This window comes from Scylla paramamosain, chromosome 25, assembly GCF_035594125.1.
Source record: "Scylla paramamosain isolate STU-SP2022 chromosome 25, ASM3559412v1, whole genome shotgun sequence".
Classification (NCBI taxonomy): Eukaryota; Metazoa; Arthropoda; class Malacostraca; order Decapoda; family Portunidae; genus Scylla; species Scylla paramamosain.
Genome location: NC_087175.1, coordinates 1,933,154 through 1,948,604, shown reverse-complemented (window position 1 = coordinate 1,948,604; position 15,451 = coordinate 1,933,154). Strand labels below are relative to the sequence as shown.

Below are 15,451 nucleotides of genomic sequence, written 5' to 3'. Positions count from 1 at the left end.
GTATCATTAATTTCTTTAGCTGCTTTCAGGAAATGATCTGATTTAAGCAGGACGATATAAGAAAATAGCCGAACTTGATTGATGCCGCGGTAGGACCGACGCGCCGCGTGGCAATACCGCCCTTAACACGGCACCCATTTATCCTCAAACTGGCTGTAAATTATTAAGAAAATGTGTTTTTACTTGCGGCAGCAAATTTACATACTTCTCTTTCGCTCTTCTCTTCTCGCTTGGTAGAGACGAGAGGCTGGAGGGGAGGGGTGGGTGAACGCTGGAAGGAGGTATATGTAATTTCCTTTAGCTCTTCTCTTCTCTCTGGTACAGGTGTCAGGTGACGATGAAAAAATTAGGTGGCATGGGGTGAGCCGTATTTATGGTATCCCGTAGCCTTCATAGGCAGCGCTCTCTCTCTCTCTCTCTCTCTCTCTCTCTCTCTCTCTCTCTCTCTCTCTCTCTCTCTCTCTCTCTCTCTCTCTCTCTCTCTCTCTCTCTTTTCCAGTGGATGACAGTACACAATCCAGGGTTGAGTGAGAATGAAGAAGCAATGGCTGCCTTAATCCTGGACTTTGCCATTGGTGGGCAGATGAAGAAGTGGCGGGAAGTTTTCCTTCCAAAGGTCCGAGGGATTAGTTTCTTCAATTGTCATCAGTGATACTCAGATGGGTAATGTTTGTATAAATGGTTTTGTTTTAAGATACAGTGTTGCATGTGCAATATCTAAACCTGCAGTATAGAATTCTGCGTGTGATGTTATGCGAGCTGTATTTTTATTTGTAAGTAAAAAATATGTGCGTGACATGCAGCCTCAGTTACTTTTGTGGACATTTTCTTACAGTTTTGTTTCAGCTCAAGGTTTACTCTATAATTGTTAAGAGTGAGAGGTAAAACAATTGTGAGATCATTGATGTAATGAGAAATAGGACACTGCAGACAGAAAGGAAGAGGATTGTGGTATTGGTTTTTATGAAGATAACGGTTAGATTTATCTTTTTTTATCTTTTTATTTTTTACAGAAGCTTCAGTGGTAGAAGAGGAGGCTGAAGAAGCAGGAGAATTTTTCGTGATGACTGAGCGCGTGTACAGCTGTGCGCCCCAAACACCACATCAAGGCACACCTACGGATACAGCCCACAATAGTACAGCAGTGGATTCAGGCCCCAGTAGTGTGATACTTGACACAGCACCCTCAGGCCCTTAACACCAAGAAAACTCACAGACATGTCGCTCAAGAAAAAAAAAAAAGCATCGGATGAAGGTCTTGTGTCAAGTTTCCAAGGATTGTGAATGACCCTCCTGCACCTGACATGCAGAAACTCAGGAGAAAGTCAGGGGTAGTGTGAACAGGTGTGTAGTGTTCCTGTCAACTTCTACGACAACAAAGGCAGAGGCAGTTTTGGAATTTTCCTTGCTACAAGGAGCAACATTCCTTATCATCAGTGAACCATAGCGTTCATTACAGGTAATATTTTGTTTCATTGAAGCATAAGAAGTTGAACATTTTACTTTATGGAAAGGGTCTCTCTCTCTCTCTCTCTCTCTCTCTCTCTCTCTCTCTCTCTCTCTCTCTCTCTCTCTCTCTCTCTCTCTCTCTCTCTCTCTCTCTCTCTCTCTCTCTCTCTCTCTCTCTCTCTCTCTCTCTCTCTCTCTCTCTCTCTCTCTCTCTCTCTCTCTCTCTCTCTCTCTCTCTCTCTCTCTCTCTCTCTCTCTCTCTCTCTCTCTCTCTCTCTCTCTCTCTCTCTCTCTCTCTCTCTCTCTCTCTCTCTCTCTCTCTTTAAGGAAATTAATTATGAATGGGAGACGTCATCCACGTCCTTAGTGGCTGGAGAGAGGTGTGGTCCCGGCGGGTCACGTCTTCTACTGCAATTCAAGACCGACCAGTCCGTCACGAGCCAGCACCGACACACATCATGAGGTGCAGACACAAGTTGCCTCACTCTGCCTCAAGATGTTGGAACAAAACGTCGCATATAACAAGCTGTCTTTTAGATAGGTCCTCGGGGCTTGCTGCTCAAAGAAGAGTTACCTAAATAGATAGAAATTCGTAGAAGCTGAACGATGCAGGAATAGCTGTAGCATTTAAATGTATCTGTTTTAAAAGAAAATTTTTTTTTTCTGGCTACACCAATATTTTCTTGTAACTGATCATTCACATGTCTTCATCCAAGGTGGTATTAGTAGTGGTGTTGCTGGTGGTGATGTTAGTGGTGGAGGTGGTGGTGGTGGTGGTGGTGGTGGAGGGGTCATCCGGGCTCCCGCAGGACTGAGTGAACTGGAGGATGACGATGAAGTAGGACAACACCACACTCACCACCTGCAAGGCACACCGCAAGACATATAGCAGTAAAATGTTTGGTTTGTGCATTAAGAGTACCATGTTTCTCTCTCTCTCTCTCTCTCTCTCTCTCTCTCTCTCTCTCTCTCTCTCTCTCTCTCTCTCTCTCTCTCTCTCTCTCTTACCGTCAGAATGAAGGAGCGGTTGATGGTGAAGAAGTTCCCGCCAGTGATGTGCAGCGGGGACACCACCAGGGACCGCGTCAGCTCCCCAACCTGCCACACAGCATCACCATAACATAAGAACACAAAGGAAGCGGCAGGCAGGCAGACGTCAGACATACACGTGGCAGTCCCTGTATAAAACGTGACCCAACCATTTCCACTTACCGTTCTCATCCATAAATTTAATATTCGACCTAATAACAAAATAAGGGTTGGTGAGAAGAACCATCGGACAGTCCTATAAAACATGCTTGCCTATTTCCACCACTCATCCCCGTCCATAAATCTCTCTCTCTCTCTCTCTCTCTCTCTCTCTCTCTCTCTCTCTCTCTCTCTCTCTCTCTCTCTCTCTCTCTCTCTCTCTCTAACTAACTAAGTAACTAATAAACTGATTAACTAACTAGCTAAATAAATAAAAAAATAAATAAACACGTAAGAAAGAACCAAGATACAACAGCTTTAGAAAGGAAAAAAATAGAAGAAAACTGAAATAAAAACAAACAAAAACACACAAACAAAAAAACAAAACGATATTAAGAAAACACCACGTATATTAATATCACCACCACCACAGAGAGAGAGAGAGAGAGAGAGAGAGAGAGAGAGAGAGAGAGAGAGAGAGAGAGAGAGAGAGAGAGAGAGAGAGAGAGAGAGAGAGAGAGAGAGAGGGGGTGACAGTACCAGTAACCTAAACAGCAGACTGACTTAAGCTAATCCCCGTAATGGTACACCCAGGCACTCCTCTCTACCTCTCCTCCCAAGTACTCACGTAATGCTTATCCTCAGGCGAAGCGGCGTAGGGCAGACCCCGCCCCAGCACGTCCCCTGTAGCCTCAGCCTGGGGGTAGATAGGTAGGAGAGGGTGAGGCAGTACAGTAACACAGGAGGAAAGAAGATGGAGAAGAAATAAAAGACGAACAAGAACGTGCGCAGTTAAAGAAAGAAAGAAAGAAAGAAAGAAAGAAAGAAAGAAAGGTAGGTAGATAGATAGATAGATAGATAGATAGATAGAAAGAAAAAAGAACAAGAGATAGGGAGACAGACAGGTCGATAGATAAATAAATAGACAGGTATCTTACTGCAAGTCGTCATAAACTACTCTGGCACGTGAGAGAGAGAGAGAGAGAGAGAGAGAGAGAGAGAGAGAGAGAGAGAGAGAGAGAGAGAGAGAGAGAGAGAGAGAGAGAGACACCATGGTAACACACAAGGCTTCAGTACGCTATAGATTAGTTATAGTGGAAGAGGAATACAGTTTTCTATAACACACACACACACACACACACACACACACACACACACACACACACACACACACACACACACACACACACACACACACACACGTTTGATGTATACATTCTATGTATAATAAGTTCGGGGAAGCAGGGTAATATATCATAATGATGTTAACGCCAACGCCACGCCCTTCAACTCTCTCTCTCTCTCTCTCTCTCTCTCTCTCTCTCTCTCTCTCTCTCTCTCTCTCTCTCTCTCTCTCTCTCTCTCTCTTACTAAGGAAAAAGGAAAACGTAATATCAAGAAACATAACATTGCAATCTTAACTCAATACTGAAGAAAAAGTAGGTAGATAAAAAAAATAATTAATTAAACACCTCCCTCCCCCTCACACACCTGCTCCTGCACCCCCGCCGCCGCCAGGGACACGTGTATGAGGAGCCACGTCGTCTGCACCGTCAGGAGAATCAGCACCACCACCTCCTCCGTCAGCAGCAGGCCAGATCCTACGCCCTGCGCCAGGAGGTACAGTTCCGTGCACACGATGATCACCTGAAGGAGAGGCACGCTTGTAACCTGCTGGCGGTGAGGGTGGTAGTGGTGGTGGTGGTGGTGATACAGAAGGATTAGGAAAAAGAAGAGGAGGTGGCAGTAGTAGTAGTAGTAGTAGTAGTAGTAGTAGTAGTAATAGCGAAATAATGATAGTAATGATAATGATGATGATAATGATGGTAATAATAATAATAATAATGATAATAATAATAATAATAATAATAATAATAATAATAATAATAATAATAATAATAATAATAATAATAATAATAAACAAGAACTAGAAAGATAAAAACGAACAAACAACAACAGCAACAACAACAACAACAACAACAACAACAACAACAACAATAACAACAACAATAACAACAACAAGAAAAGGGGAAATGGCGGAGGGGAGGGGATAAGAGGATGCTATAAAACGACTATCATCACTACTCTCAACCTAACTTAACTATCTAATCTCTCTCTCTCTCTCTCTCTCTCTCTCTCTCTCTCTCTCTCTCTCTCTCTCTCTCTCTCTCTCTCTCTCTCTCTCTCTCTCTCTCTCTCTCTCTCTCCATAAGCCACACCCTATTATCACCACTACCTCCTCCTCCTCCTCCTCCTCCTCCTCCTCCTCCTCCTCCTCCTCCTCCTCCTCCTCCTCCCTTCACCTTAATGAGTATCTGTCTCATCGAAGTGAATTAGGTGACAAACTCATTGAGAAAAGTGCAAACAGGGAAGAGGAGGAGGAGGAGGAGGAGGAGGAGGAGGAGGAGGAGGAGGGAGAGGGGGATGAAGAGAAGATATAAGGAAAAATAGTGAAGGGGGAGGAAGAAGATAGAGAGAGGCAAGGAGAGAAAGTGAAGGAAAGAAGAAAGGAAAAAAGAATGAAAAGAAGGAAAGAAGGAAGGAAGGAAGGTTAAAAGAGAGAGAGAGAGAGAGAGAGAGAGAGAGAGAGAGAGAGAGAGAGAGAGAGAGAGAGAGAGAGAGAGAGAGAGAGAGAGAGAGAGAGAGAACCATATTCTGAAACACACCTGCGCCGCATCTCAACTACATTCAAAAGAGTTTAGTTGAAATGACACGAGTTTCAAATGGTGTTTTTATCATTCTCGAGACAGATTAACGAGATTTCTACATTAAGAACAGGAAAAGTCTTGAGAACCAGGCTGAACATTTCTGTGGCATTTAAAAATATTCGTGGTGAAGTGACAAGGAATTTTAAGGATGTTTTTACGGTTCTACTGACGGAATAACAAGATTTCTACGTTGTGAGTAGGAAAAACACTTATGAGAGCCCGGCTAATCATTTCTGTGCCCTTTGAAAACAGTCGTGGTGAGACAGCAGTGTTTCAGAATACCGGACATGGACTCACCGTCGAGGCAAAGTAACACTGCAACACTGGGCTGAAGAAAGACTGTGTGTCCCTCACCAACACCACCAGCTGCTCTCGCCCGTGCACCAGAACGCTCACCCCGTCCCCGCCCATGCCCGCCCACACCTCTGCAGAGAGAGAGAGAGAGAGAGAGAGAGAGAGAGAGAGAGAGAGAGAGAGAGAGAGAGAGAGAGAGAGAGAGAGAGAGAGAGAGAGAGAGAGAGAGAGAGAGAGAGAGAGAGAGAGAGAGAGAGAGAGAGAGAGAGAACGGGGTTTGGCTAAATCTCATAAAATCTACGGAAAGGTCGTGCCAGATTTCATTAAGTCTACGGACACTACTTGTAAGGGGAAACTTTGCTAGATTCAGTTAACTCTACGGGTATACTTTGCCACGTTTTATCAGTTACACAAAGACTATACGCCTTATCTCATTATGTTGACGGATACAATTATATAAAGTCTATGGGAAAATTTTGTGAGGTTCAGCTGAGTCTACTGATATACATTGACAGTTTTAATTATCTACATGAATCCTGTTTTACTACATTTACTAAAATTTACGAAGCCTTTTTAATGAATTTTATCAAGCTTAAGGGGAAAATGTGCCAGATTCAACTAACTCTACGTAAACTCGTTGCCACGTTTCATTACTCATACGGATCCTGGTTTACTACATTCCAATAAGGCTACGGAGCAAATTCGCCTGATATAATTAAGTTTACAAGGAGTGTTTGCAAGGTTTAAGTCTACGGGAATTGTTTACGATCCTTCATTAAGCCTACAGAACCTGTATGCCAGATTTACTTAAGTCTACAGAGTATATTCACCATGCTTCATTTGGGGGGGAAGATAAAGGCGCCCTCTAAGTACTATTGGGAGAAGCCTAGCCTGTTATAAGCCTAAGTGATGAAAACGTAAAGGTAAGAGTGTGTCAGTTTATTTTTCTACTGAGAATTAACATTTTTCTGTGCTGTCAAAATAGTTCACCAATTTTCTGTTTTACTCGGACATTTCTTTTACCATTTTAGAGTGAGTCTTCCTAACATTACCTTCTGTAGTGCGTGAGTTAGTCCCGATATTCCCAAACTGGCGTGCTGGTACATACTTCCAGGAATGCATCCCACTGCTGTGTGTAGTGGCAGGGAGCTGTATCAATATAAGTATTTCCGGAAACAATTACATCCCCTTGTGTGGTGGGCGTCACCACACCAGACGAATGGCTCCGCTGGTAGTTATCATTGTTTATGGCTCAGAAATACAAGCCAGGGGTCAAGTGGTGTCCTTGAGAGTGCGGGGTGTTAAGTGACAGTGTTGAGGTGAGTTTATATGTTCTCTGTAAGACAATGGCGACAGTAATTGTTACCTTGATGTATGTTTGGCAGGAAGGGTGTCTGCCAGGCTATGTCTTGTGTGCCTTTGCCTGGTGGACGTTTGCTCAGCCAGCCAGTAAGTCTCTCAGCCAGTTACTTAGTTTGCTAGTAAGTTAGCTAGTTATTAGTGGTAGTTAGATGGTTAGTTAGTTAGGTATTAACTATTTGTGATAGTTGTGATGTGGTGTGAAGACTACCTCAGCGAGGCCCCGCCCTGGCAACACTGATGAGGTGTGTGTGTGTGTGTGTGTGTGACTTACGGTCGATGGCCCGGGTGAGGTGAGTGTTCCAGGCGGTGAGGGCGGCCTGCAGCAGGTGGCAGTGCGTGGTGAAGGCGAATAGGTAGCTCTTGTTGATGGCGAAGTGGTGGAGGGCCACGCAGCACACGGCTACCTGCACCGCCTGGTGGAGAGGGATGACGTGAGGGTGTGCTGGTGGTGGCGGGAGAGGGAAGGGCAGAAACGATAAGGGCGGCGGCGGCCTCACCTTGGCGGGCAGGCTGGCGGGATCGTGCAGGAGGCTGCGCGGGATGAGGTAGAGGCGCTCCGCGAGGCCCTCCAGCACGTGACCCACAAAGCGCGGGCGTCCCACGATCGCCGCGGCGAGCATGGCGGCGATGAAGGCAGCCATGAAGGCCACCTGGACGCAGCACTTGCGCCGCAGGCCACGCGTAGGGTTGATGTGGTGCAGGGCCGCAAGGCGCGTCCAGGCGGACAGAAGGCGAGCGTGGCGCGCCGCCCCCGCCGCCGTGTTGAGTACCTGCACCAGGGCGTTCACCTGGTAGCCGCCCACGATGAGCACACCGATGGTCTTGAGGCTCTGCACGGGACGCTGGTCTGGGTCCTCCTCGGTGGACAACAGGTGGCGCGCCAGGCTGACCACTGCCACGGCCGTCAGCGCCACCACCGCCGCCGAGGCCACCAGCGTGGCTAACCCGGAGGGACTCGTCCACCTCATGCGGTAACTCCTGCTTTCGGCGTGGTATGCAGGCGGCCCCACGCCCATCACGGACATGAACACCCGCAACGGCAGTAGCGGGCGCTCCAACACGCCACCCGTCACGCCCACTTCCGCCACGTCTTCCCCGGGCGCCGCCCACCACTCAGCGCGGGCGTCGGCGGGCGCCGTGGAGGGCGTGGCACACTCGCTCCCAGGCGTGTCCGTCCCGCTAAGTGCCGACCCACGGCGCCCGTCAGGCTGGGCGTCGTGGCTCACCTGGTGCGGGCGTGCCATGGACCACGCGGGCCCTGCTCCCCGCCACTGCTGCAGCCCCGCCGCCTCAGCCACCAGTGCGGGGCGGCGCCGCTGCCTGCGCGAGGCGGGGCACCAACACACTGGAGAGCGAACGCTGGCCCCGCCCCGGAAACTCACCGTGCCTGACCCTTCAATAAGCCTCACTCACCCTGATTAACTTGTGCGTCTACTCGTGAGTCAACACAGCGGTGTCGCTGCGTCGCCTACCTCACGCCCCAGCCCGCCAGGGCGTGGGCGGCGCGCTGCCATGGCGCTGCTATGATTAGCACGACCTTGCACAATACTCACTGAACTGTTTGGCCGCCAGGGAGCAGGAGAGAGAGGCGCGAGGCGGCAGCCTTACCCTGTTGCATCACTACTCCGGATCATGGGTGACAGACGGCAGGGTGGCAGCCCCTCCTGCCTCATCAGGCTAGGAGAGCCTCACCGGCTTAAGTCATGAAGTCCACAGCCTCCTGCACATCACCAAACTATTACCTTTAGCTGCTCAAGCTGCCGCCTGCCAGTCTGCCACCACCTCCTTTAGAAGCTTCGAAGCTTCGGATGCTGCACGCACCAGCTCGCCGCCGCCATTTTGACTTTGCGCGGGATGTCAACACTGCCAGCCACAGTTTGTTACGGAATTGGACAGAAAAAAAAAAATCTAGCTGACCTTTATGTATCATCATAGTACTGTACATTTCATTTTTTGTTTGTGTCTTATAATTCAGTGCATTGTATAATCCTGCCAGGCAAGGCAGGCATGTTGCTTCCTGGCTGTGCCTTCTGTCGCCTGCAGGTACACCAGCCTCGCCGTGCCTTACGCCAGTGGCTGGCAATGCTCCAAATCCGTGCCTCCATCCTGACCAGTGTCCCCAGGCATTGCTGAGATACAACTTACAGGAAGAAAAACACTCCACCACTGTTGTGGCGAGTGCAGCCACACACGCGTGGCGCTGCCTCCCCCTGGCAGCGTGACGCTGGCTGCTGCTCGCCACTTCTGTAGTTCTATTTCTTTTTGTCGAAAGGCACAAGAGAGAGAGGTAGTGGTGGGAAATAAAACTCAGTGTCTATGAAAGAAGAACATACATTGTTTATTCAGTAACAGGTTACAAACTGTGGGAAGTGTAGCCGTTAAACAGGGCGCAGTTATGGTACTATCCGTGTGACGGGCGTGGGGGGCGGCCCGCCCTGGCAGCCGCCGCCCCGCCGCGCCGTCTCTGCGCTAGTGAGCAAGGGCAGGGCCGCGCCCGCGCCGCCCCGCCCCGCCCGCCCGCAGTGCCGGGTGGGGCGGGGCGGGGCGGCCGGGCGGGGGCCACCAGCAGGGCCGGGCTCGGGTCAGCCCGACACTCCCCCGCCCGGCAGTGTCCCCGCCCAGCCCCCACCGGTGGTGGTGGTGGTGGTGGTGGTGGCGAGGCGGGGCGGGGCGGGGCGGGGCGGCGCGGGGAACCAAACAGTATCATCATCCACACTCTCAACATTCGAATGTCTTATAGAAAGACAATATAACCACTTATTAGAAACATTAATAATACTTGAATCAGAGATGCTGCTTGGAGCCTTGGTCTGCGTGTCGGTCTGGTGGACTGTCTCATCCCTCGCGGCGCACCACGCTCCCCTCCAGCGGCTCCCTCTCCTCGCCCCAGGCACTCCCCCTCACACGCGCACACACAAACAAACACACACACAACACACACACACACACACTCGGGGGAGCCGCTAGTGACGGAGCCTCGTGCACCTGACTCCTGACTCTCCCAACCACCTCCCGCACAGGCACACACACACACGCACGCATGCACACACGCACACGCACAGACAGTCACACGCGTGCACACAGGGAGGCGTGGGAGGCGGGACTCTTTAATCTGAAACTCTGGGCTTTTTGTGAGCGCTATAAAAATGCATCAACTATTCTTCGTACACTATAGCGTCTAAGAACAAATTCAGGGGAGGGACGTGGAGGAGAGAGAGAGAGAGAGAGAGAGAGAGAGAGAGAGAGAGAGAGAGAGAGAGAGAGAGAGAGAGAGAGAGAGAGAGAGAGAGAGAGAACAAGGTGGAGGATGAGTAGGACGTGGTATGAGAGAAAAGTAAGAGTAAAATAAGTCAGAATAAAATAAGTGAGAGAGAGAGAGAGAGAGAGAGAGAGAAGAGAGAGAGAGAGAGAGAGAGAGAGAGAGAGAGAGAGAGAGAGAGAGAGAGAGAGAGAGAGAGAGAGAGAGAGGGATTGAGTGAGATAAACTAATTAATTAGCCAACATCACCAACCACATAATCAAGGACTCTATTTAATAATGCCATTAATTGTACTTTTTTAAATCCCGCAATGATAATAATAATAATAATAATTATCTGCTCAATTTATTTACATTTTTTAAGTATTCTTTTTATTATTCTCTTTATTTATTTAAGTCTATATATTTAGTAATTATTTAGTACCAAAAACACCCTCCCCCCTTATTAATATCACAATGGTTTGAATTAGTGTTTTTTTTTATATAAATTTTGAGGTTTACCTTAAATATTTTTGGCTTTTTACGTGTTTTGAAAAAGTTATTTAGTTTTTATAACGGGGCGTCTGCTCTAAGATTTTAATTTACGATAAAAATAAAAGGAAAAAAAAAAAAAACGTAATATTTCGTTAAAATCCTTCCCATTGGTTATGATATACAACGAATGTACTTACGCACGCAATGCAGACGCCCTTCGACACACACACACACACACACACACACACACACACACACACACACACAAGACTTCCTTCCACTCTCTTTATCGTACTTCACTTCATAACTTTTTTTTTTCTTAGCATTTTTTTCACATTATTTTAAGTAAACAACAATGATAGTCCATAATTAACGAAGCAATGGGTGTGGGCGGGCAGGTTATCAATAGTTAACGCGCCTGCTCTTCCACGCCCGCACGTACGGCCGCCCTCAGGAGCCACACGCCCACACACCCACAGGAGTTAATCCTCTCTTTGGGGAATTATTCTTCGGGAAACTATTTAAAGAAAGAAAAAAAAGAAAAAAAAAGAATGGAAAAAAATAAATGATAATGATAATGATAATAATAATAATAATAATAATAATAATAATAATAATAATAATAATGAATGCATATGTATTATCTACCCAGGTGGTTAATAAAGAAACTACGGAGATCCACTGGCCGACGCTCGCGGTGAGAGAGAGAGAGAGAGAGAGAGAGATAGAGAGAAGGAGAGAGAGAGAGATGAGAGAGAGAGAGAGAGAGAGAGAGAGAGAGAAACATAGTAGTAGATTGAGCGAGGAAAACACCAACGAGAAAGACAAGACGAGAGCGAGAGCGAGAGAGATATAGAGAGCGAGAGCAAGAAAGCGAGAGAGAGAGGGAGAGGGAGAGTAGTGTCGTCCTGCTGGGGGCGTCGGCGAGGTGAAGCGAGGTGAGGTGAGTTATATCTCTCACACGCCAGGTGGTCGTGGTGCCCCCCTGGTCCCTCCCCGGCACTAATGCGGCGCGTGCATGCGGAAACCTATGTCATTAGTTACAAATGTAGGATTGAGTGACGCTGGGACCACGGCGACGCGACCCGCCCCGTCCCGCCCCTCCCCGCCCTGCTGCCCCGGCCCCGCCCCTACCCCACCCCCGGCCCCTCTACCTCTGTGTGTGTGTGTGTGTGTGTGTGTGTGTGTGTGTGTGTGTGTGTGTGTGTGTGTGTGTGTGGGGCGGTGGTGGTGAAGGCAGTGTAGTTTCGTGGTGTGGTGGTGGTGGTGGTGGGGCAGTGTGGTGGCTGGGTGGCGGGGTAGTGGTGGGGTGACGGGTGTCACGCCGGGGCGGCGTGGCGGGCGGGGCGGGGCGGGCCGCGGCTGCCGCCCACCGCCTCCCTCACATGTTCCTCTGCAGACCTCAATAGTTTGACTAAACAACAAGTCCAACAAGACATTTTAACTAATAAGTATTTACATTACTGTTTGATCAGAAATTCTAAAACCTATAGATTTCTTAGCAAGCAATTTTTCTCTTTTGTAAAGCATCATGTAAATTATGCATATTTCAATAAAATTAACTTGTTAATGTTGTGTCTGAGACACGATCACTCACGCCTGCAGCTGACTGACGCATCACCGCCGCCCGCCGGCCGCCGCTCCGCCCGCCGCCGCCGCCGCCGCCGCCGCCGTCGCCACCGCCGCCGGCCGCCAGTCCGCCGGCAGCAAGGACAAGGTCACAGGCTCCCTAAACATTACTTGAGCGAGCTCGTCCACTAACACTATAATTGTGGCACTTTTTGGAAATATTGGTGTCTTGTTTTTGTTAGCAGACTTATTATAGGTCAGTCTCTCAGCACTAGACTATCACATCCGGGCGCCGGGCGGGCGCCGCCGCGCTGCCAACGGTGGGCGTGGGCGTGGGCGTGGGTGTGGTGGTGGTGGTGGTGGTGGTGGTGCCGGGCGGGCGCACCTCAGGCGTGTGTGTGTATTGCATAGTTTATAGTAAACCATGATGCCGGCCGACCTCCCGTCCTGGACCCGGGCTCGAGGCTGGGCCGGGGGTGGGGCGCCCCGCCCCGCCCCGCGCGCCCATATGGCGAGGCGGACCGGAGCGGGGTGCGCCTCCCCGCCCGCCGCTCCACGATTGTCTACACAGTTCGCTGCAGTGGTGGGAGGCGCCGTCTCCAGCTAGGACTAGAGGCAACAAACAAGAAGCAGTCAAGCGTAACGGAGTGAGTGGTGGGCCGGCCGCCCACAGGCTGGTGGCAGCAGCCGCCGCTGCACCACGGGGTAGGGCAGTGACTCGTTGGGGAAGGCTGCTCGCCGCCTGCGCCGCCACCTAGCGCAGGTCGCTTCCTGGCGAGCTGTAACCCGATCTATGTCCAGACCTGCTGGCCGATCTGCTCCCAGATCTGCTAGCAGACCTGCTGGTGGGTCGGCTGGTGGTTCTGCTGCCTTGTCGGCTGGCGGGTCGGCTGCTGGGCCGGCTGGCAGGCCGACTGCTGGAGCGGACGCTGTCCGGTTTGGTCTCCAGTCGATGAGCGGGACAGTCGGCGGCGTGACGCACCGGCTGGTGGTCATAGATGACCTGGCTGCCCGCCACCGACGCGGCCGCCAGCGCCCCAGGGCTGCGGGGGTCGCCGCCGCGGACGGCCGCCACCGTCGCCGCCGTCAGAGGTAGATGCTCGGGTCGGGGCGACCAGGTGCCGGGCATAAAGGCGCGGGGTGGCGGGGGTGCCGCCAGCTGACCCAGCTCCACGTCCTGGGGAGGCGGCGGCCACTCCTTGGTGGTCTCCAGGGTCTCCTGGCTGGCCCGCAGCCTGGCGGGCACCACACCATGAGGGCCGCGCACGGGAGAGGGCGGGGGCTCCGGGGACCAAGAGGGCTCACGCCCCCGGGGCTTGAGGGAATGCCACGCGGGAGGATGGTCCTCCGGCATCACATGTGCCGGAGAGGGCTCAGACCGCCGGCCCTGAGGCGGCCATGGGCCCTGGGCGTGTCCTCACATCCGCGTGGTGGCCTCTAGTCATACGGGCGGCTCGGAGGGGTGTGGCATGGTCTGGGCGATGACTGACTGGCGGCTGGAGGCGCTGCTGTCCGGTGGGCTGGACGCCTGGCTGGATGCCCGCGAGCTGCTCACACCGCTCTCCGCTCGGCTGCTGCCGCCGCACGAGTTGCTGCCCTCACTGTCCCGCCGCCCGAGGCCGCCAGGTCCGTCGCTCCTGTCAGAGCGTGCTGATGGCGCTGCGGGAGACACACGCCATCTTACTCCACTGCTGCTTAGGGCCACATAACACACACATCAGAACACACTGCTGTTATGTGGGTGCCTTATGTCAATATTCCTTCATAATCGCAAGTTAAATGTTCAATGACTTATAATTTGGACGTTACAAGTAATGAGGTGTGGTTCCCTCACTTGTACTTGCTAAGAAGCGTCACTTCCCTCAGCCAGCGAGCCACACGCAGAGATGGGCGGTGACTGAGGGGAGTGTATCATTTACCTTTACGCAGCATTGAATACTAATACATCTGTATGTTACATAAACTTTGGTTCAAATCACTGAACATTTCACTTATGATGATAAAGGAATAGTACAAAGCACACGCACAGCAGCACACAACACACTACTCCAGCACTACTGCCCGTGGCTGCTACAGGCTGCTGCCAAGATGTGACTCGGGCACCACACTACCGTACTTCATGACTCAAGACTCACACACACGTGCTGCTACCAATACTTCCCGCCACGTGACGCTGCCGCCTGGGCTGCCTCCCTCTTGCCGCGGGATCCACTCCTCGCGGCGCCGCGCTGCTGCTCCTCCACACTCAACACCCACAACACAGACACGGGGCGGGGCGGGGCCATGCGGGGCGGTGGGGACATGCAGTGCGGGGTAAGAGAAGGGCGGGTCGGGGCGTCCCTCCCGTGGCACCCCGACGCCTGCAGTCTGTCTGCCTGCCTGCCTGCCTGCTTCCTACTCCTCCCCCACCTCCCCTCACACCTTACACCTCGACCTCGCTCCCTGCCTCACACACCCTGCGGCGCACCCTGCACACGCTAACCCCACGTGTTTCCTGTGCATCCTCAGCAGGATGCAGAGTCCCCGCGGCCTGCACACAGCACAGGTGACCTTCACATGAAGGAAAGAAACACCACAGCCTACACGGCCCCATCAAACACCAGGCAAGAAGAAACAAAACCTCTGCAGGAAGTCTCGTAAATAAAATAACATGGCATGCAGTCAAAATAAACTTCATTTATTGATAACCATAAAGTAAAGTAAAGGAGATGGAAACTGTCAGTGAGCACAGATCCATTCTTTTAAAGCAACAATTAAAATATACAAAAAAAACTTAAGGTATTATACAAAAATATCAAAGTCAACTTAACAATGATAATAATAATAATAATAATAATAATAATAATAATGATGATAATAATAATAATAATAATACTTTTGTCTCATGCAACTCAATCCAAGACCCAGGCAGTCACACTCCAGGACCCACCAGTGTGTGGAAGTGTGACAACGAAGTAATAGAGGCGTTGAGAAAGTGAGTGGATGATGAGAACAGGTGAGGACATGAGAAGAAACAGTACAAGTGTTGGGAAAGATGACAATGTAGCTGATTAACACTTATCAGAGAGAGAGAGAGAGAGAGAGAGAGAGAGAGAGAGAGAGAGAGAGAGAGAGAGAGATCCATACTTGCATACAAAACATAAAGAAGT

At 50.5% G+C, this 15,451-nt stretch overlaps 3 protein-coding genes across 36 annotated transcripts in view; all 3 read right to left on the bottom strand.

Moving 5' to 3' along the window:
* Nucleotides 1–1,684: 1,684 nt before the first annotated feature.
* Nucleotides 1,685–9,510, bottom strand: LOC135113082 (uncharacterized). The gene is made up of 7 exons (XM_064028104.1): nucleotides 7,499–9,510; nucleotides 7,273–7,414; nucleotides 5,643–5,770; nucleotides 4,129–4,284; nucleotides 3,266–3,334; nucleotides 2,458–2,547; nucleotides 1,685–2,311 (listed from the first exon to the last, which is right to left on the bottom strand). The coding sequence occupies exons 1-7, from the start codon at nucleotides 8,243–8,245 to the stop codon at nucleotides 2,147–2,149; spliced, it is 1,497 nt and encodes a 498-aa protein (XP_063884174.1). The 5' UTR covers nucleotides 8,246–9,510; the 3' UTR covers nucleotides 1,685–2,146.
* Nucleotides 9,511–11,035: 1,525 nt separating this feature from the next.
* Nucleotides 11,036–15,451, bottom strand: part of LOC135113079 (glucose transporter type 1-like) — a 112,404-nt gene continuing 107,988 nt past the window's right edge. For 28 of the 34 annotated variants that reach the window (XM_064028103.1, XM_064028075.1, XM_064028076.1 and 25 more), the window contains one exon: nucleotides 11,036–13,961. In XM_064028103.1, the coding sequence (XP_063884173.1) occupies nucleotides 13,744–13,961 (218 nt within the window). In that variant the 3' untranslated portion in view covers nucleotides 11,036–13,743. The remainder of the gene's footprint in view (nucleotides 13,962–15,451) is intronic. The other 6 variants (XM_064028092.1, XM_064028093.1, XM_064028096.1 and 3 more) reach the window with 2 other exon arrangements.
* On the bottom strand, nucleotides 13,057–13,656 carry LOC135112995 (gametogenetin-like). Its single transcript, XM_064027914.1, has one exon. The coding sequence runs from the start codon at nucleotides 13,654–13,656 to the stop codon at nucleotides 13,057–13,059; it is 600 nt and encodes a 199-aa protein (XP_063883984.1).

What these genes read in the sequence shown, in the direction of transcription:
- LOC135113082 (XM_064028104.1), bottom strand. Translation starts at nt 8,245, where the DNA reads ATGGCACGCCCGCACCAGGTGAGCCACGACGCCCAGCCTGACGGGCGC. An exon ending in CCGCCAGCCTGCCCGCCAAG is followed by an intron (nt 7,415 to 7,498) that starts GTGAGGCCGCCG and finishes CCTCTCCACCAG; the next exon opens with GCGGTGCAGGTAGCCGTGTG. An exon ending in CCTCACCCGGGCCATCGACC is followed by an intron (nt 5,771 to 7,272) that starts GTAAGTCACACA and finishes CTCTCTCTGCAG; the next exon opens with AGGTGTGGGCGGGCATGGGC.
- LOC135112995 (XM_064027914.1), bottom strand. Translation starts at nt 13,656, where the DNA reads ATGCCGGAGGACCATCCTCCCGCGTGGCATTCCCTCAAGCCCCGGGGG.